Source organism: Lissotriton helveticus, chromosome 9 (genome assembly GCF_964261635.1).
Source record: "Lissotriton helveticus chromosome 9, aLisHel1.1, whole genome shotgun sequence".
Lineage (NCBI taxonomy): Eukaryota > Metazoa > Chordata > Amphibia > Caudata > Salamandridae > Lissotriton > Lissotriton helveticus.
Genome location: NC_136070.1, coordinates 1,038,769,144 through 1,038,796,225, shown reverse-complemented (window position 1 = coordinate 1,038,796,225; position 27,082 = coordinate 1,038,769,144). Strand labels below are relative to the sequence as shown.

The 27,082-nt window shown below is 41.7% G+C and overlaps 1 protein-coding gene across 5 annotated transcripts in view; it reads right to left on the bottom strand.

The window, feature by feature from the left end:
- The window catches only part of LOC144782165 (cyclin-dependent kinase 17-like), a 588,354-nt gene that overhangs the window by 136,017 nt on the left and 425,255 nt on the right, over positions 1–27,082 (bottom strand). For all 5 annotated transcript variants that reach the window (XM_078661374.1, XM_078661372.1, XM_078661371.1 and 2 more), the window contains 2 exons: positions 24,893–25,013; positions 16,055–16,152 (listed from right to left, as the gene is read on the bottom strand). In XM_078661374.1, coding sequence (XP_078517500.1) covers positions 16,055–16,152; positions 24,893–25,013 — 219 coding nt within the window. The remainder of the gene's footprint in view (positions 1–16,054; positions 16,153–24,892; positions 25,014–27,082) is intronic.

The following is a 27,082-nucleotide window of genomic DNA, read 5'->3' as shown; positions in this document are numbered from 1 at the left end:
TTGAGTAATCCTGGAATTCGCACGGAAGCCCAAGAAAATCAGAAGCATATTAAAAACACAGTTAAGTTAATGCAGGTACATTTGAGTCTTTCTTTGTGAATCTGGCCCTTAATGGTGGACATAAGGTGTGCAGCTCCTGCTGACAAAGTCAAACCTCACTTGTGGGTCGATCCTTGCCGCACAAACATCGGACGTCTTAAGTGCACTTTGATCTTCGCCTAATGCAGAGGAGGATTCTGAATATTGGAATCAATTATCAATATTATACACGAAAGAACAAAAAATACAAAGCCAGTAGAGCCTAAAAATCAATACACTTAGTTAAGTGGATCAGCATTCCATGCTTTGAGAAGTAATACATAAAACAAAGGCTGTAAGTCGGTCACAGCAGAACATGAGGAATACCATTTAAGGACATTTGTAAAACTTAATATGAGGCAAGCTTGTATCCGAAAGAATTCATTCATTATTTGGCAGCTGCTCGGAAGCAAAGGTTTAAAGACAGAGCAAAAAATAGGTACTGATTTCCATTAGATTTTAAATTTGGACCACGATACCAAACCGCAGGCGCTTTCTTTATATAAGGCCAAACCAAAGCCATGCAGACTTTAATATTGAGACGTGCGAGCACACAGACATACACTTCAAACTTTTAACAGATTTATCAGCCACTCTTTTATGTGGATGAGTTAAATGCTAACCCTGCTCTAACTGTCATTATAATTAAAGTCTTTAATTTGTATTTCTTTTTAGGTGCACTATATCACTTGATGTATTACGTATGCTTTTAATTTACTGAAATAAAGAACTACTTGAGCATACACAGGGCTAACAAACTATAAATACACAGTGAACGGACTAGAAACTCGCCTGAAACCGATGCTCTAAGAAACATTCATTTTGTTGTCCTCCACACATCTAATGAAGCTCCTGCTGCCTTCTGCAATGCAGTGCGATATGCCAATGTTATGGCAGTGAGGCCACAGAGGTTGTAAAAAATCCAAATGTTATTTCTAAAGTGTGTGTCCAATGGTGCATTTTGGCGCAGCTTGGCCTAAATATAGGATTAAACAAGCATTGGTATAGCCAATAGGTCTCGCCTTTGGGCCTTATAAGTATTTAGTTATGCAGCACAATATCCTTCGTGCAACAACATCAACAGTTGCATGGCTAATACACTTATAAGGTCCCAAAGGCGAGACCTATTGGCTATGCCAATGCTGGTTTAATTTACAGCAACTATAATTTCCATGAAAAAAATGGTCTACTCAAAAATGGTCACCAAATCGATCAGCAATTTCTATAGGATTATGTCACCGTAGTAGTCACCACAGTTCATAAAATTAATAACGCACCACCAATAAGTGAATTGTGTGGTAGAAAAAATAACTAATCATGCTTTTTATAACCTTTTTTAGTCACAACAAAAAACAGGCATTCAATACAATGCATTTTACCAGTCTCATGAAAAACATACCATCTAACAAACAATTTTGTGACCTCTGTCCCTCTGATTTCACCTCGGTCAATTACTGCCCAGGAATGGCCTTTATCAGAGGAATGGCCTCTGATAAATGTTTGAATAATGCTTCTTGGCACAAGAAGCCTTCATTGTTTAAGAACCTGGAGTCTGCATAGACTAGTGATATTAAAAGCACACAAGACAAGGACACAGAAAAACAACATATAATCTTTGTTAAAATATTTGTACTAAGTAAATTATGTTTGGCAAAGAACCAAACAGTAAACAAATGGTGGAGAAGGTTTGTCCAAAGAGTAACTTATGGTAAATAAAATAAATATGGTACCCTGTATTTTACAGTTTCTTTGGGAACCATGCAAAAGTTGGGTATTGTTGCACCAAGGATATTGTGCTGGCTAACTAAACACCCAAAGGCGAGACCTATAGGTTATGCCAAAGCTGGTTTCCTTTTTCAATGCGTGCTGCATTCTACAGCACACATTGAAAGAGGGAAATGCCCGTAGTGATTGTTTTTGTGCAGGAAGGTGCCCCTTCCTGCACAAAAACAATCTCTCCATGAGGCAGGCATCCTTGCACCATGCCTGTGCTGGCGCATGGCAGCAGTTTGTGCGCTAGTGCAGGGGAGAGCACAGGAATGCGACATATAATTGTAAATATGTCGCATTCCTGTGCTTTGGAAGTGCTGCAGCTTGGTGCAACCAAAGGACTTGCGTTGCCGCACTGCGGCACTTCCTTGTACATCCCCTAGTGATAAGTCGAAGAAACAGCTAACCAACAGTGCCCCCCTGTCGGATGCCAAGGAAACTGCTGCTATGCTGCACTCCATATTTCACAAAGGGGCTCCCTGTGCTATGTCTTTCATTTAAGAAAATAAGTATTTTCTCAAGATTGCGTCCCACTTCTCCGTCCCCTTTTAACACAACGACTCCCCTGGACTGGGTACGCTTTTCAGAAGGGTGCGAACTCCACCCGGCGGGTTTCAAAGAGCTAGTTGGAAAGTATTGAAAGATTCTGGATGAGTTTGAAAGTGAGACAATGACGAAAGGGGGAGGAAAAATTGAGAAGAGGGGTGGGGGGGCTGAAGAGAGAGAGATATTTAGAGAGGGAGAGAGATCGAGAGAGAGATTTTAAGAGAGAGGTATTTAGAGAGAGAGATTTAGAGAGATTGAGAGAGAGAGATTGAGAGAGAGAGATTTAGAGAGAGAGATTTAGACAGATTTAGAGAGAGAGATTTAGACAGATTTGGAGAGAGAGAGACATTTAGAGAAAGATTTAGAGACATGTAGAGAGATATTTAGAGAGAATGAAAGATATTTAGAGAGATATTTTGAGATTTAGAGAGCGATTGAGAGAGAGAGGTTTAGAGAGAGAGAAAAATAGATTTAGAGAGATTGAGAGAGAGAGAGAGAGGGAGTGAGAGAGGGAGAGATAGAGATTTAGAGAGAGAGAGAGAGATAGAGAGAGAGAGATAGAGAGATAGAGAGAGAGAGATAGAGAGAGATAGAGAGATAGAGAGATAGAGAGATAGAGAGATAGAGAGATAGAGAGAGAGAGAAAGAGAGAGAAATTTAGCTTTGGAGCATTGGCATAGCCAATAGGTCTCGCCTTTGGGACCCATTTTACAGAAGCTGCCCCGATCATCCCTGGGGAGAAAACTGATATTTTAGGGGCATTTTTCTCAGTAATTTGATGACACCACCTGATGGCTGGGCCTATGTAAGCACCAGTCATGACCTTTGCTTTCGTTGTAAGAGACAGTACCTGTTTATGCCTGAGACAGGCAGGCTAGCAGCACTGCGCATGTGCAGCAAGAAGGGCAGGTGCGGAAGTGTTGGGACACCCCAGACATGCCGATTTTCACTGCACATTAGCAACAAGATATAAACGAAACTTAAGGATCTCTATATGCTTATTACCCCCTTCTAAACTTCTACAGGGTTATCTTGGTGGTACTGCAGCACCTCACACACCCCTACTTCCAGCGCTACTGTATCCACTGAATGTATTCTGATTAACATGAATCTTGAGCGATCATCTGGGTAAATTAGCTTCCAACCTACCTGCTAGAAAGAGCAGCTTTTCAATCTGTACTCCAAAAAAGGCCTAGTGTATAGATATAGGACTTCCCAAAAGTATGTACTGAAATATACTGAGCACTTAAAGCTTTAAAAATGCAGTGAGTAAACCTTGACAACATCCTCCAAGCTGCGCCTTGTCCAACTCTACTTCCTCCATGCGGCATACCTGACTCCCGCACGCCTTTTTCCGGGCCCGTATGCGACCCCCCCCCAGCCTGCGCGCGCTGCGAGTCTGCTCCAGCAGATTTTTATCACATGGTTTGGCAGTGTCTGGCCCTGGCGCAGTTCTGGAGAGGGGTGGAATTCGAGCTTACGCAGGCCCTAGGATGGGAGGTTCTCCATGAACCGAAGTGCTTGCTGTTGGGGGTGTTCGACGGCCTTGATGGCTCCAGGGCACACAAACGTTTCCTGGGGACAGCAGTGGCGGTGGCGAAAAGGGATATACCGCGCTCTGGTCTCAGGGAAGGGCGCAGACTGTGCGGAAATGTAAGAGAGGGGTGGATTGGTGTGGAGCACAGGAGAAGCCTCTCTTCGAGGCCCGGGGTTGCCCCAAACTCTTCGGTAAAGTGTGGGGTAAATGGTTCAATTTGCTACCCGTGTGAGGGTCCGACTAATTATGTACATCTGCAGTGTTTTGGGATTGCCACACCCAGTCCAGCTGGGCTGCCTATACTTTTTGTCAGCTGTATGTGATGAGATGTCCTTTATTGTGGTGCTTGATCTGCTACTAATGAATGTATTTGTTATCCAAAAACCAATAAAGTTGGTTATCGAAAAAAAAGTGCAGCGAGTATAGTTTTAATGGGGAGAATCTTTCCTGAATAAGGGTTTCTAAATTGGCATATGGCACATCTTCATGGCAATTGAGATAAAAAATGGGTTGGGGTTTTGTGGCACTGAAATAGTAGCAGAACAAGTTTGTGTTCTACAAAGAACATATAACTCGGTCATAAACATCGTGATTTACTATGATCGGCTCTAAAATATTGTGCAAACCCAAAGGTTTGTTATATTAATGGACTACTGTGAAACCACTGCTTGTATTTCATTCAACAGCAATAAAAGGATGTAAGAGTTTTTCCTCAGGATGACCAGTCTTATATCACCTAAGCATACATACAGTTTTCGTACACTTATCGTTTACAGTGCACAAAATTGTTTTTCTAAATCTATGAATTGCATGAAAAATTATAGTTGCCTCAATGAAGTATTGCAAAGGTTACAAACATCACAAATAGGTCACATTTGCAAAACGTTGCTGCAGGCAAAACTTTCTACAAAAAAGATTTCCGTGGGATTTTTCCTCACAAAACTATTTTGTAGGATAATTCTTCCCAAATGTATGTTTGGTGGTGTGCTTAGTTAAGATTTAAGTTAAGCACTGCTGTGCAACATGTCTTTAAAAAAATTGACTGAACCAAATGATTTGGCAGAGGCGAAACATATTGGTGGTGCCCGTGCTTGTATTATCTACACGAAAAACCACCACTGGGACTGGGCTCCCAACAGCACGGCCAAGCCACTGACCAATAGTTAACAAACGAATGCCAATACTGTCTTCATTGTTTGGTTTGATTTTGAGCGAGACATACGAATTAAACAATATGTTTCGTTACACTTTTTTTGTCTGAATCAAACAATGAAGACAGTATTGGCATTCGTTTGTTAACTATATGTATTATCTACACAGCAGAGGATGTGGTGTAACGGCTAGAGCAGCCAACTATGAAGCTGGGGAGGCTTCAACATCTTGAAGTCACTGAAATAAGTGCTATGATGCAGCCAGTGCAGGCCACATCACAGCACTGTTTTGTGTTAGGAGGGCAGGATCATGCTCTTGTGTTTGTCAAGAACCTAATTCTTGTAGTATTACACTGAGGCCTTACTGTATGTTTTTACCTTATTTTTCATTCTGGTCCTCGATGGCTCCTTAACTGCAGTAACTGATAATCTCGCTCTTGTTTTTGTTAAAATTCCCCAATTCATATTGCACTTCCTTGGTGCTTTCTATTTTATGATGTTTTACTCTGTGTATTCTAAGGCACCGTTGAAACCCCCTACTCTTTAACTTGATTATTTTCCCACAGGTTGTAACTTCACTTACTTTCATTATGTTTGTACCCTTGCTGGCGCCAACTTTGTACAGCGCTCTGATACCCCTGTGAGTTTTGTTCGCGCTTTATAAAACTTTTCAAACAAACAAGACCAGAAACTCAACATGAGGGCAAAGAGACACCGCGTCGGCTCAACATTCTGTGATTTCAGTGATTTTCAGCCATGCTTACTGCAGATTTGCTGCTAGACAACATGGCTAAAAGACATTCACATTGACAAGGCCAATAGCTCGGACATTGCTGAGACCTATTGGCTGACAGAGAATTGACAGGTATATTGAACATAAGCACAATTGCTTTGCAATATATCGAGATTTGTCTGGTGTGCACAGGAAGTTGAAGAAAGCATAGGATTGGTAAAGCCCACAGCTGCAATCCAGTTAACAATTTAGATATTTAATAGTTATATTTAGCTTATGGGCATTTTATTATTATGATTTGTATATACTATGTAATTAAAGATTTTAAACGGAATTCAAGAAAACGCAAATTCAATTCTCTGCTTATCTGTAAAAGAAACATCTCGTTCCCCAGGGGGCATTGAAGACTTTACTGTTACCCCCTTCTACACTCCCCAACGCAGCAACTTCTGGTCTGTGTACCCGCCCCTCACTGTACAGGGACCAACATAACTACAACAAAAAAACATGACCGAACCAACCCAATGAAGCAAAGCAATGCTTTAAATAGTCTACTATGAAGGGACTCTGCCATTTCTGCACGTTTTGAGTAATAAATAAAATATCAAAACTTGCTTGGGTTTGGTCTTCAATACATTTGCCCAGGAGCGCTTAACTTCGTCACACAGCTAAATATGAGAGCAAGACATACACGTCATTTCAGTTCGACAGGGTTGAGACCACACACAATCTAGCAACACAATTTGAACTGCCAAACTGGTGCGTTACTGGAATACTTTTATATAAGATCTGGGTAACTATTTTTGATAAATCAAGACATTAAAACCATATAAATATCTAAGTGAGTTAATGGCAGCAGCTGACATCTGCAGTGATGTCAGGACTTGGCTTTCTTCCTTCTGAGGAGGTTAGCAAATGGAGTACCATTACAGCACAAAGTAATTTCAGTGTTTAATGGATTTTTTCTCATAACCTGGCGTTACTAAGTTGCTCTCGTATTACTGTTGGAAGATAATGGACATGTGTTCATTTATTCCCACTGGATTAAATGTATCCAGTTTTTGTGCGAACACAATTTTCTGTAAGGAGTTGACCTCCTGGGAGTTTAGAGGCATTCAACAAAGTTCTAATGTGTATGCATTGCACAGAATAGTCCAATATGATGTGCTAAAACCCGTGGTCTAGCGATCTAATGATGATGGATAAAACCAAGATCAGTTGACTGGGGGCGAGTGTTAGATTTGCTCATGCACTCCGTCCATCATCCCCTTTGGTATCACCTTGAAGGGCAGTTCTGCTGTTTTTTTTTGTAGGGCCACTAGGGCACCAGGGTTTATTTTTATGTTGGGGATCCGTCCCTTGGACATGGGTCGTTCAACATGATTGTGGCCTTTTCTGCCCTCTCTGAGTGGCAGAGTAGCAGTATGTGTTTAGTTCTTACTGTCCCCAAGGTGGGCAGAAGCCACTAGACACCAGAATTTTTTTAATTTTTGTCTTGGCGGGGGTGGCCTCAAGGGCAAGGGTTGCTCCCCTATCGATGTTATACTGTTAGGCCCACCTACACCTTAGCTTGGCTGGTTGGACTGGTGCATTTTTTGTATATGTGATTCTAATATTTTTTTTTCTTTTTAAATCTAGTCTAAATTTTTTGATTCCTGTTTGCGGTTTCGACAGTGGTTGTTCTGCAGTTTTGTGCAGTTGCATTTTTTAGGTAAGAATTTTTTTTTGTTGTATGTACTCCAAATGAGTAATATTGCAATGTATAAATTCTTTTTTTGTAACAGGTGTCATAGTGGTATTTAGTTAGTGTTCTGAGCATGAAAATCATTGTGATGTGTCTTGTATTGTCTTATGTGTATTTTTTTTTCTCCTTTTTTAGTAGGATATTGTTGATCCATACTGTGTCTGTGCAGAGTACATGGTGGTGAGTTTAGCTGCTTCTGGCAAGTGAGTGGTTTTGTTTTGCAGTGTATAGGTATTTTTGATAAAGGTGAATTTTGTTCATTGCTTATTTTACATAGTGATTGTTGTTGTTGACCTGTGTGACAAGTTACCTTTATTAGTAATCATTATGGCTAGCCGTAGAATGACTGCTCAGCAGGTGGTTGGTATGCTTCTTGAGTCTTCCTCTGAGCCAGATTATGACACTGACAGTGCGTCTGAGGGAGAGGAGGGAGGGGAAGATTCTGGCAGTGGGTTTTCTCTCCAAATGGAATCATCGGATGATGAAGCGACTCTCAGTGCAGATGAAGGGCCTGTTTTAGAGGAGGATACTGCTGTGCCGATGGTGCAAGAGGCATCTGGATTGCAGCCTGAGGCTGCTAGTCTTCCTACTGGAAGTGCTGGACTCTGGGTTGATCCTAACATGGTGCAGCCGGTGTTGCCTGCCTTTAGCGGTGATGCAGGGTGTAGAGTGGATTGTGAATTCTTTTTGCCTATACAGTATTTTCAGTTATTTATGGATGATGTGTTTTTGGGTGAGATTGTTGAGCAGACTAATTTGTATGCTGAACAGATTTTGAGGGACAACAGTGACAAACTTAGGCCCCACTCTAGAGCTGCCCGGTGGACTCTCACAAATCTGGAAGAGCTAAAGAAGTTTTGGGGTTTGACTCGATTGATGGGTTTGGTAAGGAAGCCGAACCTGCCTTCATATTGGTCTTCCAGTCCCTTGATGGCAACAGCCATATTTCCAGCTGTTATGACTCGTGATCGGTATTTACTTTTGCTACGCATGTTGCATTTTGTGGATAATTCTTTGGCGTTGCCACGTAGTCACCCTGACTGTGACCGTCTTTTTAAGATTCGGCCTGTTCTTGATCACTTTGTTGATCGATTTTCAGAGATTTACATTCCAGGGAAAGAAATATCTATTGATGAGTCTTTGGTTTTGTTCAAGGGTCGTTTGGTTTTTAGGCAGTACATCCCTACCAAGAGGGCACGCTATGGAATTAAACTGTATATGTTGTCTGAGAGTAAGACAGGATATGTTTTTAGTTTTCGTGTGTACACTTGTAGAGATTCCACTATTGACCACCCTGGTTGTTCGTCCACTTTTGGAGTTTCAGATAAAATTGTGTGGGATCTTGCTAGAAGACTGTTCAACAGAGGCCACCATTTGTACCTTGATAAACAATTGCACAGCAGTGTAGAAGTTAAGTAATTGTTTAAAGTGGACACTTTTGCATGTGGCACAATCCGCTCTAACCGCAAAGGTTTTCCGAAAGAGCTTGTTTGCAAAATACTTCGGAGGGGTCAGTGCAGTTCCTTGCGTAGTGAAGAACTACTAGCTGTGAAATTTGTGGACAGGAGGGTGCTGACTACCATCCATGATGAGAGTACTTCATCTGTGCCTGTTTGGGGTCAGGTTGCTGATGTGCACAAACCTGTGTGCATTGTGGACTACAATAAGCACATGGGTGGTGTTGACAGAGTAGATCAGAGGTTGGAACCTTACACTGCTATTCGGAAGTCTTATGTTTGGTATAAGAAGTTGGCCATCTATTTTTTCAACTTCGCAACTTTCAATGCTTTTATTGTGTTCAAGGAGTGTTCTGCGTCCAAGTTGACATTTCTTCAGTTTCAGCACTCTGTGATATCTAGCCTTGTTGTTGTGGAACAAGTAAGTGTTCCTAGATTTGGAGTGGTCGAGGATGTGGCTCGATAGAAAGATCGCCACTTTCCTGATTACATTTCTCCCACATCTACAAAAGACTTTCCCAGTAGGAGATGTAGAGTCTGTTAGCGAAGAGGTTTGCAGAAGGAGACTCGTCTTTTCTGCCCAGGGTGTCCTTCTAACCCTGGGCTGTGTGCCCCTGCTTGTTATAGAGCTTACCACACACAAAATAATTTTTGGGAGTATTCATGAGTGGTAAAATAAACTGCTTGGTCTGTATTTTTTTTTATTTGTATTCTGTTTGAAGGTTGGCATTAGTGCAATGTATTTAGTTTCAGATTTTGTGTTACTAGATTTGTATCTATTTGCAATTTCTTTGTTTTGTAAAAAAAATTCAAAATGTGATGGTGGTGTGTGTGTAGGCTGGTGCTTGGCTGGCGGTGTGTGTGGAGTGGCGCTTCGCTTGCGGTGTGCGTAGAGTGGCGATTGGCTGGCGGTGTGCGTGGAGTGGCGCTTGGCTGGCGGTGTGGGTGGAATGGCGCTTGGCTGGCGGTGTGGGTGGAATGGCGCTTGGCGGCAGTGTCCGTGGAGTGGCGCTGGGCTGGTGGTGTGCATGGAGCGGCGCTTGGCTTGCAGTGTGCGTGGAGAGGCGTTTGGCTTGCGATGTGCGTGGAGTGGCGCTTGGCTGGCGGTGTGCGTGGAGTGGCGCTTGGCTGGCGGTGTGCGTGGAGTGGCGCTTGGCTGGCGGTGTGCGTGGAGTGGCGCTTGGCTGGCGGTGTGCGTGGAGTGGCGCTTGGCTGGCGGTGTGCGTGGAGTGGCGCTTGGCTGGCGGTGTGCGTGGAGTGGCGCTTGGCTGGCGGTGTGCGTGGAGTGGCGCTTGGCGGCGGTGTCCGTGGAGTGGCGCTTGGCGGCGGTGTCCGTGGAGTGGCGCTTGGCGGCGGTGTCCGTGGAGTGGCGCTTGGCGGCGGTGTCCGTGGAGTGGCGCTTGGCGGCGGTGTCCGTGGAGTGGCGCTTGGCGGCGGTGTCCGTGGAGTGGCGCTTGGCTGGTGGTGTGCATGGAGCAGCGCTTGGCTTGCGGTGTGCGTGGAGAGGCGTTTGGCTTGCAATGTGCGTGGAGTGGCACTTGGCTTGCAGTGTGCGTGGAGTGGCGCTTGGCTGGCGGTGTGCATGGAGTGGCTCTTGACTGGTGGTGTGCGTGGAGTGGCGTTTGGCTTGCGGTGTGCGTGGAGTGGCGCTTAGCTTGCAGTGTGTGTGGAGTGGCACTTGGCTGGCGGTGTGTGTGGAGTGGTGCTTGGCTTGCGGTGTGTGTGGAGTGGCGCTTGGCTGGCAAAGTGCGTGGATTGGCGCTAGGCTGAGGATGTGCGTGGCCTGATGCTTGGATGGTGGTGTGGGTGGACTGGCGCTCGGCTGGCGGTGTGTGAGTAGTTACTTTCTGTTGGTCACTACACACACTGCTAGCTGAGCGCCACTCCACGCAGTCCATCACTTTGTGTAGTTGCTGTGTCTGGAATGTGGGCGTGTGAAAGTGATGGGCCCTTGAATGGCGCTGTCTGCTGGTGTGAGTGTTGTAATGTGATGGGCCCGCGGCTGGCAGTGTGAATGGTTTGTATGTGTCACACGTATGAAAGGTGTATGAATGGCCTTTAAAGAGGTTGGTGTCTTGACGTGGCTTTACAGCTCACGAGCTGCGAGTCAATGGTTCAGTTTCTCATTCTTTCAATTATTAACAGTGCATTTCATTTTTGTGAAATGACTTCGCATACAATTGTATATACTGAATCATCACTCACCCTCGTGCCAAATCCAAACAGTATGTGTGTGTGCTTGAGGAGTAGATGGCTGTGCATTAATATTTGTCTTGTTTGTCTTTTTGAAGCAGGTTGTACTTTGTCCCTTTTTGTAAAAGTTGTAATGTCTTGGTTTTGTGAACGGTCTTGTGGGTATCAGGTATGAAAGGTGCGTGAATGGCCTGTAAAACGGTTGGTGCCTTGTCGTGGCTTTAAAGCTCACGAGCTGCAAGTTATTGGTTCATTTTTTGTTCATGTAATTGACCGTGCATTTCACTTTTGTGAAATCTCTTGTTAATCAAATTAAAGGTACTGAACCATCACTCGCCCTCGTGCCAAATTCAACCAGTATGTGTCTGTGTTTGAGAAACTGATAGCTGTGAAATCTTTGTCTTTTGAGTCTCTCTGTCAAGGTGTACATTCCATCTAAGAATAACCTCCTAAATGTAGATATTATTGTTAACCTATGGGAGTACATGGTGAATGCCAAGTTATTTTTTCTTCCACAATGTCCTGCAAACGTGAAAATGTCTGTCACAATTTCCATGCAATATTGTGCCAAAAATCTCACGCTGTAGAACTGAAAACATAACTAAGTCAAAACAATTTGGTGGTGCAAGGGGGTCAACTGGGTTTTTGGCCCGTGCTAGATGGCCATCTGGGGAAATCTACCAAACCCATACATTTCTGAAAAGTAGACACCCGGGGGCTTCCAAGGAGGTATGGCTTGTGTGGATCCCCCAACGTTCCCTTACCCAGAATCCCTTGCAAACTTCAATTTTAGCTGAAAATATTAGTTCTTTCACACATTTGTATGTGGGAAAGTGTGGCATCACCGGCTCACACAAATTTCCTACCACCAAGCGTTCCCCCAGGTCTCCCGATAAAAATGGTGCCTCACTTGTGTTGGAGGCCCAAGTGCCCGCGACAGACAAGGGCCCAAACGTAGTGAGGCGACCTCAAAATTGCCTATGTCAAAACCACCTGCTTTTGCAAGGGGGGTCACCTGGGTTTTTGGCCCCGTGCTCGACGGCCATCTAGGGAACCCTACCAAACCCACACATTTCTGAAAAGTAGACACCCGGGGGCTTCCAAGGAGGTATGGCTTGTGTGGATCCCCCAATGTTCCCTTACCCAGAATCCCTTGCAAACCTCAATTTTAGCTGAAAAAAAATCTGTTTTTTCACACAATTTTGTGTGGGAAAGCGTGGCATCACAGGGCTCACACAAATTTCCTTCCAACCCAGCGTTCCCCAAGATCTCCCGATAAAAATGGTACCTCACTTGCGTGGGTGGGTCAAGGACCCGCAACAGGCAAGAGCCCAAAACCTAATGAGGCGACATCAAAATTACCTATCACAAACCAACCTGGTTTTCCTGAATGGAAGCAGTTCTGAATAGTTCTTCAGATCGGTGGGTATGGTGTTCCACAATTTAGACGTTGTGAAACAAAAGCTGATACCTCCCCACCTAGCTAGTGGATATCTTGGGATCACAGCCAAGTTGGCTTTAGTTGAGCGAAGGTTTCTTTGTGGGGTATACCAGCTGAAAATATGCATTAGATGGACTGATCCAGAATTGTGTAAGGCCCTAGAGGGAAATACAGACTGTTTTGAAATCTATTTGTTTCTTCATGGGTAGCCGATGCAGAGAACAAAGTGCTTGTTTGGCAGACTGATGCATGGGAGTGCCTGTCAGTTATCATGTATCTGCGTTCTGATGAAATTGTAACCAGTGGCGTAACACAGGCTCTCGCAGCCCCCGCGGTACGGGGGGGGGGGCTGAGCTGCAGGGGGCCTCCTCAGCACAGTACTTTGGCCTGACCGCTCCTAATTAAATATGGAGCGGGGAGCCCTCCATGTACCTTGTAGGGGGGGCCCCCTCAAGTTTTGTTTAGCCACTGCTTCTAACTTGTTATGCAAACCTTTCTGTAGATTGACCAAGAGGGCATTACAGTAGCCTAATCTAGAAAGGATGAGAGCAGAGACAACTGTTTTTTGGAGATCCAGAGTTATGAAAGGAATTCCTTAACATTTTTAAAGTGTAGAAAATGAAGGAGGTGACGGCATTAATCTGAAGTTAGTTTAAAGGACCGGCCTGTGTCAAAAATTACTCCCAGATACTTTGCTTTTGATGCTGGAGTGGGGAGGTTCCCTAGTTCCTGGGACCACCAATTAAGTGACCAGAAGAATACATATGATCCAAACAGCATGACCTCAGTCTTACCAGAGTTCAATTTTATACAATTCTCCAACATCCACTTGTGCCCCTGTTGCACGCAATTACGGAACCAAGTTGCTGTTTCCTGAATATTGCTGATTACAGAAACAACAGTTTGGGTGTCATTTGTGTATGATAACATCTCAAATCCTAAAGGATTTGATGAGTCCTGCAAGGGGGGGTGATGTACAAAGTAAAAAGTGAGGGGCTGAAGGAAGAACCCTGCGGAACACCACAGGGAAGATGAAAGGGAGGGGATTCAAAATCACTGAATTCCTCTGACTACTGTCGCTCAGTTAGATAAGATTTCAGTAGGGATAAGACTTGCACTTAAAACATTTTTGTCACCATTCTTTTACTGAAAATGTTTGACTCCATGCTCTTTTTTTGAAATATAATATATTGAAATATGAAATAATTTTTATACACAGGTCTTCTACATTTATTGAGTTTTTCAGAAAAAGAAATCTTAACCAAGAAAGAAAGCAACCTTCCTTACCCACTGTGGACCTCGTTCTCATATTTAAGGTTGATTTAAAAGTACACGTATAAATATCAACATTACCCACTGGTGTGTACCACCTCGGCATAAATGTCTCCACACAGTATAATAAACATAACCATTTGCAGTACATTCCCGCAATGACGATATTTTGCATTTCACATCCAGCATGGTAATACTTTCAGTTGCATTCATTTCTGGTATTTACACTTACGAGGGTGACATGCAACAATTACAATAAGAACATTCATGGGGGAAGGTCTCATTTAATTTCTTATAGAATGCCTTTGGTGTGGTTTCCAATATTTCTAATCGTATAAATTTGGTAATTTACATAGAAATGGACCATAACGTTGCCACATCAGTCACTGCCCATCAAACAGATTTCACTCTCCATGCCTTAATTTACTGCGCAACCACCAACTTCCACGGCATTGCTATTGTACACTTCACGAGTATTAACATCAGGTTATTAAATCATCCTTTGTATTCCTCTTTACTCCCCTGTGTGAATGCTCCCAACAATAAGGCCTCTAGTGACACTGGTACTGGGCTGTCTACAGCTGCATTTATCAGTGTTATAATCTTCATCCACTATTCCTCTATAATGGGGCATGCCCATAGCATATGACAGTGGTCTGTATTGGGTGAGGGGAATCTTGTACAACTGCCTAAGCCTATGCCAAGCATCCTATGTATTTTTTTACTTTTGGAGATGCTGGCAACATTTGTAAATGCTGCCTTAAGGTCTCCATGAGTTGGGCACAGAAGTGTGAGTCTATTCTGCTCCCCACTCCCACTGTCACTATACCGCCTACTAGACTGTTAGGCTGCAGGTTAAATTTTGTCTTTGTGCCACACAAACATACGAGATGAACAAAAAAGGTAAGGAATTGGAAAAGGTGGGGATCCCATACTCTTCTTGCATCCCCCAAAGCCTTTCTAAATACGTGTCCCCAATTATTTCAAATGGTGAGTTCTCCCAACTGTCCAAAACAAACCTTGCACTGACGTCAGCCCAGTGTTTTAGGCATTTAAGTGGAATTCCAGGGGCATGTGATTGCTTAATGTCCTTCTAATTGGACTATCTATACCAACAATGGTCAATACCAACAACAGTTTGGGTATTCGGGCATCCTTGGTTTTCACTCCAAACACCATTCCCCATAATATGTCTGAAGTTACGGACGACCAGATAATTTGATTCCCTTCAGCACTTACTGCATATAACCATATAACACAACTTCTGTTTTCTGCGTGGAACGTTCTTTTCCAGTAGTCATACCAGTAGTCATACAGAGTTCCCACATGGAATTTTGGGTTGCCTCCTTATTCTAAATAGAGGACTGCAGAAGTCTACCAGATATGACATGGGGCAAAAAGGTGAATTGGGAGCAATGACTACCCTGCTTCATTGTTTAGCCATGCTGAGGTACAATTAACGAAAAAGTGAAGACACTGACCAGATCAGTGCAAGAGGTCATCAATAACAATGGATTGTGGGCCGCTCGTGTTCCACTGCTATCATATTTAACTAGGCAAAGTAAAATAATTCAATTGAATTCAAGTTCTAAAATTGTGCTTACTGTGAAATGTGAACACACATTAGCTGAAACACATGCACAAAAAAAGGGACCAGTTGCTGTACCAAAACCCCAGACTTGTGTTAGTTTCTTCTGTATCTTCTGGAGCATACCCCATCCATTCTGATTCTTTAACATGCATAAATATTGCGTTTCCCTGGCTCTAAAGAAAGTCAAACACTATTTCATAATCATTCAAATGTGTAGCTCAATAGGACTTTTAGACCACCAAGTTTGACATTTTACTTCTCACAGATACTGGATCAGACTTGCAGGTTTTCTGATGCAATGTGCAGCTCACAGAAGATAACATTGCAAAGCTTGTATTCAGCTGAGACATGTTCTTTTCATACTTTAACTCAACAGTATTTTGGAGACTATCCATTCTTGGAAACATTAGAGACCATTATCATTGCACGAACAAGAAAATGACCCAATGAATGAGGGGGGAGAGGGAAGTATTTAATGAAGCAGGAACACAATGAGGCTAGCACAATTATCTGGACTGCAAATATGAAACAGCTTTCTTACCCAGAGTCTTAAATATCAGATGCAATTCATCTTCTACAGTTGAACCTGGAAAAAGTGGTCGCCCCGTTGCCATTTCGCAAAATATACAGCCTACGCCCCTGTGGAATTAAAAGACAAGCTAACTCAGTCGTAAAAACACATTGCTAAGAACATAATACACTTTGTGTTTTTACATTAAAAATGGTTTACATCTGTAGAGCCACCATCTCTTCATTCATGTGAGTGGAGAGAACTGTTTGCTAAAGTCTTTGGGGGTGAAGGGTGGAGGAAAAGATTAAAACGTAAGTACTTCATGAAGGATGTTCCGTTATTCATCACAAAATTGAAAGCCAAAAAGCTCCAAACGGACGTTCTGAAATAGAAACATTCTTCCTTATTTAATGACTTTGTGAAACAATGCACAGACAACGTATAAAACAGGGTGTAAAATTCTGAGATGTTATCATAGATGACCTGAAGCTACACTGTAACCTATTCTTAGATCACTGTTGAAGAAATTGGCACTGAAATCTGAAGTCCTGTCTGAACGCAGCCACATATATGATATGCCCTACATGGCTAAGATACTGGAGCATACAGTCTTTTGTCAGACATCTGTTTCCATCAAGTATAATTAACTGCTGCACCCTCTTCAAGTGGGTTTTTGCCCCAGGTATAGCACAAGGGCAGTTGTGATTCTAGCACTACAAAAACTACAATAACATACAGATGCCAAACTTCCTGCAGCACTAATTCTTTTGGCCCTTTTATCAGCCTTCGATATAGTCCATCGTCAGGTATTGCTAGATTATTACAGTATTGAAGGCCATACCTAGTGTTTACAGCTTTATGCCTAGAATGGCATATTAAGTCACAGCTGGAACTATTTCTTCTATATTCCACTTGTTATTGTGCAGGGTCCCCCAGGAGTCAATATTGTACCCTCTATTATTCAATCTATAAACGGCCCCACTGATTCATTCATATAGGTTGGTTTTGTACATGTATGCTAACGGCATTTGCATCACTTTAAAAATCACAAAAAATCCTGAAGTCTTAGCCATTCAATTTTACTCTTTGTCACTAGACTGAACCATGGGGAGGCACAATGGTAATATGCATCCTCAAATAAAATATAAATAAAGTTCCTGCATGGAAATCTGGGACAGCTGGGGGAGAAGGAGTGGCTTCTATTGGGATCTTTGCTCAAACTGACATCCTTAAGAATATCTTTAATTTCTCTGTGAGACAGAGATGTCTCCGGTAATATAATGCCACATCTAATTTCTAGGTACAACAGCAGAAGAAAATAGCTAGCCCAAAATATCTTAGACACAAGAGGGCTTAGATGAGCTATTAACTATCTTCAAATTATTTTGTGTGACACAAAGATGAATGAAGCACACTATTTTCTGAAAGCAAGTTTTGGAGCGGATTTTGTACTGGACCAATGAAAATCATTCTATCCGACCTACAGGCAGGCTTTCGGTTAAAACCCAGCTAGATGAACCAGGTTTTCCACTTCCTCCTGATTAAGGGGCAAAACCGCAGATATTGGTGGGGGGGGATCGTTTTGTGGCATTCATAGACTACCAAGCTCCTATTAATTTGGTTCCTAGAAAGAAACTATGGGAGGTCCTACATGGGGATGGGGACCCCCTGTAACATAATATAATCATGTGCAACCACCAGGAGAATTCTAATAGAGTTCGGTGTGGCACAAGATGGGAGCTAACCCAACCACTTCGCACTGACAAGGGTGTGCACCAGGGCTGTGTCTTGGCACCTACTCGCTTTCTTCTTTATATCAAAAACAGCATTAAGTATTTGTTAATTTTGTCAACCACTTCCCTAGCTTGGCAGGTCAGAAAGTTCCGCCTCTTTTTTACCGATTATGCCCTCTTACTGGCCGAAACTAAGATGGGTCTTCAAATCCTTGTGGATAATTTCAGCCTGGTCTGCTCTGAATATGGCCCTGAAATTAATGCTGCCAAAACTTAACAGATGACCTATTCTAAGGAGAAAAGAGCGAAGGGCACTGTATGCCTAGAAAAGGAAGTTCTGGAAAGGGTCAGGAGTTTGATTACCTATGGATTCACCCGGCCGATTCTGGCTCTTGGGCCCCACAGAGCCGTAAAAGCTTACATATGATAAATTATAGAGCCGTGCAATCCTCTGGCTCGTAAAAAGGGCCTCTTGGTTCCCAATTCTTCCAGCTATGTAAATCTACAAGATGCAAGCAAGGGGTGCGCATTATATGGTGCTGAACTATGGGGCCACTGTAACATGGCTAACTTGGGCATTACTGAAAATAACCTCATTAGAGCCCTTATTGGTTTAGGGAGGAGAACACACTTGGCGCCATTAACTTTGGACATGGGTATCAACCCTGTTATAGTGCTGCTGCTCTGAGGCAGCTACCTTATTGGGTGAGTATCTGGGTTACCAGTTAACTACTTCATTATAGAGAGGGACTTGGCAAAAATATCAAACTGCAATTGTCCATGAAGATAAAGTGGCTGGTTTATGGTAAGAATCCATAGATAAGCCTAGATCTTACGATTTTAGAAGAGCGCTGCTGTCCAAAGCGACTCGTCCAGTTGCACAGGCAGCCTCACCAGACATTTTTTTATTGCATATATCTGTGCCTAAAAATTGAGGAATGTTTAAATGTTATTCAACCGGTGGGTGCCCGTTCACTGATTTTGCAATTTAGATATGGGTCCCTGCCAATTGCAACCTATACTTGAGCATGGAACCTGACAAATTTTGGCACTAGCGTTGTTTTTCTTGTATTTTTCTAAACGAAACAGAACACTGGATGTTTTTCTGTTTACAATAGGACAACCCTAGAAGTAAGTGTATTGTCCCCTTATGATGGTGCCTGAGTTTTTCAGATAGAAAGCAAGCCCTTAGGTTCTGTAAAAACGATTCTTCAACTATAGTTGTGGTAGGAGTATCCAAATTATTGTAGCAGCTTGATTCATTAGTCAAAAGCTGTTAACCCAATCTTAATGAATCATTGTGTTTTGAGTCTCCCCCATTTATTGTATTATTTGTGAATAAGTGGGAATTATGTTTTTTTTAATCTATTTATTATGATCAACTGCTATGTTTTGTTTTTTGATATTTTATATGTTTTGACAACGAAATATATTTTCAATCTGTCAATAAACTTGGACTGTGAATATGGATACCTATAGGACTTCAAGAAACCTTTCTGTATCAGCCTAGACAACCTAAATTGATCTTCTATTAATAGAGTTGGGGTGTCAGTCTTAAATCCCTTTTTGGTCTAGTACTGTAGAAAAAGGACAGAAACCCTCATACTTGATGGGGGCTTTTGGTTCTTCCACTGCTCCCTTCATTATCACATTTTCAAGTAGGTGCCTAAGAATCTAGTCCAGGTCATGCGATGAACTGACAGGAGATGATTGCCTCAATGCTGGAGTTGAAACCAGGAGCAGTAGACAAGATCCTACCTCTGTTCCGTTGAGTCGTCTTAATGAGAGTATCTCACATTCTATCAAACAAGCAGCATCGATCAATGAAACGAAAGACATGACCAAGAACAGTCCACAACCTGCATTCCATAAGAAATCCTTGGCACTAAATAGATGGTACATTTTGCTATCATGAAAACAACACTGGCTATCTTGTCTTATTGTTGTCACCAATGACTACCACCATTACAAGGTTGCATAAAAGAACACCTCCAAATTTTAACTCAATATATGTTTAGCCACGTTAGTAAAACTCTGACCACATTATAGCAACAATTAACAGATGTAGTGAACTGTTACTTTTATTACAAAATTAACAAAAAGCCAACAGTCAACATCCATAGAGACAACAAAATACTTTGTCTGCCCTTAGTCTACTCAACATAATTTCATCATTAGGGCTCCTGGTTTTATGCTTTTTTTTTTTAAATATTTCCGTCTGTATTTATTTTTTGGTCATTTTATTGGTATATATCCATATTTATTTTATGTTTTGAGAATACATGGAATTGTAAAATGGTATATTTACACAAATATTTAACTGCTAAACATACACTCATACTTTGATGCCTGTCACATTTTAGCAAGTTAAGAAGCCAAATAACACAGAACATTAAACCAACAGGTAAATATTAGCATTATATACAAATATAAGTTAACATGCTTGTATTTATGGGAATCTCATTCTAATTTTAAATCCCCCCCGGTGTCTTATTCATAATATACTCTCTTACAAAGCAGTCTTATGTGATTCATTCTACAAACGTCAATTTATCTACGATCTCAATTTTCTGATCACTTTAAAAGGGAGGGGTGGAGGACGAGACCCCTTCAAACCTCTCAAGTCAAGGAACAATGGATTCATAAATACACTGACTGTTGGAAGGTGAATTATTATTAGTATGAGTTAAGTATGCACCTAACTCTAGCAATAAGGCCACCAACACAATATAAGGTCCAGTCAAGGTCTCAATAAATTAGTCCATTGATCAACCCTCAGTAGCAGGATGCGAACAGGCAGGTGTAACTTAGGAGACTGATGTGTAAATCATTTAAAAACACCAATACATTAAATAGGTACGGCAACATGCAAAAAAAATCCACAACCAATTTATAAACATAGGGAATATTTGTATGATTAAAATGACAAAAATCCAATGTAGGGAAACAGAGATATGAATTTTTAAACAAACACATTCTAGAACCGAAAAAACAATAGCGCCAAATTGGGACATCTGGTCGTGCTAGACCAGAACAAAGTCAAAATTTCTGACCTACCACGATGGGGCCCCGATCAGATACTCTAAGCAGGAGGCCTCAGTCAAAATGTTACCTTCACATTAGAAACTTTTCACAAGGATTTTCTCTCGTCATCATGCGAGGCTCCCCTTCAGGCTGGGATTCGAGTCGACGAAGGTGTCTTGGATTTGTGTGAGGCCTCAGTGAAAACCTCGAAGTCTTGAGCTCACTGCGGGATGAATCTGAAATCCAAGCTGAGTTGCGGTTCGAAGTCAACGGCTTGGCTCTCGTTGGCGAGTCGGTCACTTTATGGAGCTTTTTTCACAAAAGTTCTCCAAACTTCAGAAGGTGCTTCCTGAAGTTACTTCTGGGTGTTCAAAGTGGCCACAATCAAAATCCAAAGTTCTAGAGTCTCTGAGTTGCTCCTTGGACCTTGGGACTACATTTCCCACAATGCACCTGACCACATACTTTAGACTCCAACTGAAGGTGGTCAGCTGGGTTCTTCTTGCTGGAGATGATGAAGGTGGAGCTCTTTTAACATGTTGCTTTCAGGAAGTCCACTCATTGTCTTTTGGAAGCAAGGCAAAGTCCTTAGGCTGTATTTTCTTAGTGTGCAGCAGTCGCAGTCATTCAGAGTGAAGTCCTCTTGGTGCAGGTCAGGGTTTCGGTAGGGCAGTCTGTCTCCTTGCAGTTTCAGGCACAGGATCCGAGTGGCTATGCAGGTCTCCCATATTTATTCAGTGTTCTGGGGCAACAAGTGGGTAAGGAGGGGGGGGCACCCTTGACCAACGGGCTACAGAGTACCACCCAAAAGTATGACCGCTTCCTCCAAAATGTGGCCTATATTTTTCCCACAAAGCACTGTACTTTCAAATTCAAAATGGAGAAACTTTCTCCTTGGGGTTAGGATCTGGCTACGCTAACCTACTGGCGTGGCTCATTTCCTATAACACTCACCTCCCAAACCAACTCCAAATTTCACTCTTTTTGTGCCTACCATCTGGCTGAGGGGTACAGGAAGAGGGGGTAGGTCTGGCTTGCATCCTTACTACCCCTCTCTCTTTGTAGTCTAGTTTGTTTAACCAGCCCCCTTTCTGGCCTGTTCTCTGCAGCTGCAGATCTCCCCCCCAACAGATAAATTCTGTATCTATGTTGGCCACTTATCACCTCATCAAAGCAGTTTGGCTCAGACTGTCAAGACTGGCCCATCAGGGGAAGTTGGTTAGAAGGCTGGATTTTGGCTCACAGAAAAGAAAGTTCTTTAATTACTTTTCCATACTAGTTATGATACATTCAACAGTGGCAAATTGCTGGATATATCATTACCAATCTTTTAAGTCCCTGAAATGTTATTTTAGCTTACTACTGTCAATAGTTATAGTTTATTAAAGTATTCCCATTCTAGCCTATCGAGATAAAATTATACAATGGAAAAATGAAATTTGTAGTTTTTCTCTCACCAGGGCATACACAACATCTTTTAAAATGTCCCTGCTTATTTTTACAAGGCACCTGGCCCTGGGGGCACCTAGAGTAGACCTAAGAGGGGTGACTATATGTAAAACCAAGGTAGTTTATTACTTTGGAAGTACCTATAAATCCGAAGTCGAATTTGTATATAATTTCATTTTAAAAGCAGCTTGAAAATCAGGGCTAACTTTTAAAATGAGAGCTGGCAACACAGCAGTGCATACTTAAGTGCCTTAAACTTGCTGGGCCTATACACATACATGCCGCACCATATACTAGGGATGTACAGGTAGGTTGGCAGTACCAATTGTAATTACACCGAGTTACCATATACCTTTTAAAAAGGCCACTTACCCTGGGCCTGGATTGCAGAGTCCATGGCACAGTCAGAATCAGTTACCACCAGTTCAGTCAAAACAAAAAAATGGGGGTGATTAGGGCAAAAAGGACGACTTTCCCACAAAGACGCTGTGTTTTGGTAGCCACAGACATTTTGCCAACTTTCTCAGGACAGTCTACTGTTTGTCTTTTCCAACCAACTGCCTTAACAAATAATCTTTTTGGAAGTTTTTTCTATAATGGAATGATATCAATGGAAACAAACAAAACACAATGAAGTTGTTCATGAATTGACACATTTACAATCACCAAGAGTTCACATAGCGTAACTTCTGAATCCTTCATTTTTACTAGCAACTGGTTGACAATGTCATCACTCAGTGTGCACTCCACCTCCTCACTTAAGCTGGCTTACATCACCTCCTACATTTATCCCCAAATAGTATGCACAGCTCAAGTGTCCTTAGGTCACAGTAATCTTTATACATTTTCTACTGCAGATTATGATCAGAATCATCCGTTTATAATCTTCTATTTCCTAAAGTTGGCGCACTATCCATTGATTTAAAAAGGAAGTAATCATGTGACAAAAGCATGTACAGTGTAGTTGTTTACTCACTCTCCTATATTAATAACATTTAGCATCTCACTTCTAAATTATAAAGAATCAAAGCTGAAGGTTAGTCTTTTCGTGAGTGATGCTGAGCCAAATACGGCTAATTTCAAAACAGCTCTACATCTTACTGAAATTACAGAGTGACTCAGTTTTAGGGCCAGATGTCCAAATTGTGATTGTCTCTCACAGTAATTATACTGCATATTTTTACCAATTAACTTCTTCAGTCGAGTTTGGTGAAAACCTCCAACCTATCTAATCTTTTCCTTGGACACCGAATAGGTCTTTATTCTAGAACTGGTCTTGTTTCAAAACAGTCTTCTAAAGAATCGTGCTTATACAATTCAAGAATGTCCCAGTTTGTAGAACAAGGCAACTAAAATATATTCACTCGTTTCATACCTTGCGCCATAAGCAAGTCACATATGGCGTCTGTCAACGGTGCACCACCTCCAACCTGGCTCATCTTTTCCACAGATGGTGGAGAAGTATTTTCTTTCTAACTTGCCCAATGCACCAAACACCTAAGGGACAGAACAGTGAGGGGCAAAATAAATATGCCAAATCGAAATCTGAGACCTAACACAAGGAGCTGAATTCTCTACCAGCTTCCTGGAGCTCTTGAAACAGTGACTTCTGTGGTGTCTGCTGTCCGATGTCACATTTAATTCAATATTCGTAATGACAGAGTTTACAAAATCTGCCATCAATAACTAATTGGCTAACACTGAATGTAAATTCATATGGAGCCATCTTCCTTTTGGCATGTCACAACCATGGCTTCAGTGAGCACTTACTAAAAACACACTAGCTTCCTCTGTTTGAATGTCTCACCCTCCGTTTGAATGTCTCATTTATGGAAAGCTAAAACTGAAATAGCTAGCACATTTTTCAAGGTACCCCTGGTTGCGAAAGAGCTGTCAAGCAAGGAGGGATATCTCCCTCAGTATCAGCCAGAATAAAACGTCTATGTATTCTGATCAGGTATAGTCGCACAGAAAAGGAGCCAGTATTTCCCATGATACCTCAGTTCATATTCCAATATAGGTAACTCTCAAGAGAATCAAAAGAGTTGCCATGTCCCCTTCTGCCTCGGTTGCAAACATATGCCACAACCATACTGAAACTTAACTTCCACAAGTGCAAAAACTAGCTGGTAAGGTCCAACACACGTCCATTGTGAGAAAGTCCTTTAGCCCAGGATAAAAGCAGAAGGAAAGATACTGGATATAGTTGAAATCATGTGGGGGATTAATAGTTGGGAAATGAAACTCAATACAAAAAGATGAACGAAGATTGCTGAAGAGCAACTCCTTGTTGAAACTGATGTACTGTATAAAGGCTACACAGGATTTTGTCCTCAGTGGGCAGGTAGGGAAATATTGTTTAGAATATCCATGAAGATATGAGGATCTTGAATTATGAAAACAAGTCAGTGTTACTCATGTGCTTTGATTTTGGAAGTATCAAAGGCTTGATGAGCCATTTCTATGTTTGGGTCTTAATGGGTGGCGTGCAGGTTCCATATAGATCTAAGCACGGAGTATCTAAATCTCTGATTTATCTTTCCGACTACATAATATTTCTTAAAGTACCAAATGATCTAAGAGAACACCTAATGACAACACAGATTCTAGTCTGCAAGCAATTACTCCAGGAAAAACAGTTTGAGAAATGTTTTAGACTTACCACATATCAATTGGTGTAGAATATTCTGTTGAACCTAACAAAACATCCGGTGGCCTATACCACAAGGTAACCACTTCATTGGAGTATGTTTTTGTAGGAACTGATTTTGCCCGGGCCAACCCTAAAAGAAGAGCAAATAAAGCAGAGGTTACATTTACAGGCTGTACCAGAAAGTCTGATTAATATATGCGTTCCCCAGCACCTTATTGCTTAACTTCTTTAAAGGAATGGAATCACTTCATGTTGATTGGAACAAATTAGTTGTTATGATAAGCTTAAATGTATAACTTCAGTTCATGTATGATATCCAAATGAATCACTGATTTCGGTTTTAGTTTTTTATTTTCACAGATACTAAAATGTTATAAGGCAAAGGTACTTTAAAAACCTTAGGTAACTAACATTAATACTAAATAGGATAAGGTGTCCTTTCTATTGACATTATAGACTTCAACATTAAAAAAAAGTCAAAATCACCATGATGCATCATTTCTGAAATTTAATTTACATGTATATTATTTTTTTTTTTTTAAACCAAATACTAAGACTGTACAGTCATATTACAAAACCAAACAGTCAAGTATTAACACGACTACGGCTCTGACATTCAAAGTTGTCAGGCTCTTGGTCTTAAAATAATTATCTAGGCAGCCTAGCTTCTACTTAACTTTGGATTAAAAAAAACCTCACTGTTAAAAAGTGTATAGTGCAAGGAAATTAACCAAGACTTATTAAAATGAAAATGTATACAAAGTCATGAAAGTTAGCTACATTTTAAAGAGTTAATATGAATACTCGGGTAAGGGAACAGGAGTTCATAAAAATAGGGGGAAGCTACTCCAAAATACACAATTTCTTAGAGAAACTAGTGAACACTGCTTGAACAGACAGCCACGCTGTATTGCATGGAATGATGTTTCAAGACTCTTAGATGCATTCTACCTACCACCGATGTAACTTGACATAGAATAGAATACGTAGCATTAATACATTTACTGACTATCATACCACTGGAAAGGAAAGATGCTAGTATGTTAAAGTATTCTCGTTATATTTTTGAGTCGGGGCATTTAAAATTCATTTGCCACGTTTTCTAACAGGGAATTCAAATTCAGTACATTCATATTAAGTCAGATGTAGTAGCAGGTTGTGTAAATCATTATGGGTCTGAAGTTCAGCACCTACCAGGTGTACTAAAATGAACATTTGCACATAGCGTGGTAGCTGATGCAGAAACAAACATGGGGGTACTTAGAGTATAGCCAAACAGTTGGGATAAGTATTACTACTTTGTAGGGTTCATTTCCAAATAGACAGTCAGTGTCAGAGAAGGAGGAACGTGGAAAATGGCAAAACCAATGCTAGAGACTTGATTTTCATGCCAGTCTAGGGACGGAACGAGATGCTATAGATGTCTCCTAAACGACACAGAAGGTCTTTTCTTAGGTCTAGAGTGCTGTACTCAATTCAGTTGAATCTCTGGCAACTTATGTATGCTCTCCAAATTAATCCACCTTTTCTGTTTTAGTTTAGGTATGGAGCACAATCTAACCGATGACTTAAGGTTGTTACATCCCAAGCAACGGAACTACAACACACAACAAGACATTCCACATTATGGCAGGTAGATTATGACTTCTTGCTTTCCTGAAAACGAGTCAGCTGTCAGGTGTTTCAGTCCACATTTTAGTTTAACTGCATCTGTGATCAATACTGATAGTCGAAGATCGTAAGACCCAAAAGTTCAACCCTACACTGTTTCACAAACCAGACAATGTACACATTCTCAGACAAGTGCTAAGAAAATACATAGCTCTGAACACAGCTGCCACTTCACCCTAAACAGCCTGGGATGCCACCAAGGTTGTACCCAAGGTATTGATAGACCGAGAGATGTGCAGAGGGGAAACGTTTTTGCAGATTTTGGTGTACTGTAGTCCAAAACAAAACCATGTGCAGGGCCCTTTCCCAGCATAAACTAACTGGGTGTACATTCTAGAAGCGAGTTAACAAGACAGAAAGTCTTGCCCACTTAATCAGACAATTCCAATATGCGAGTGACCACCGCCATCAGAACAGCCAATGGTGCAATGACGACAGACTGATACTGATTCATTGCATATTACTGTGATCTCTACAAAATCCCCAGCTAAAGCTGTCTTCTGTCACCTTAACTTGCTGAAGCTAAGG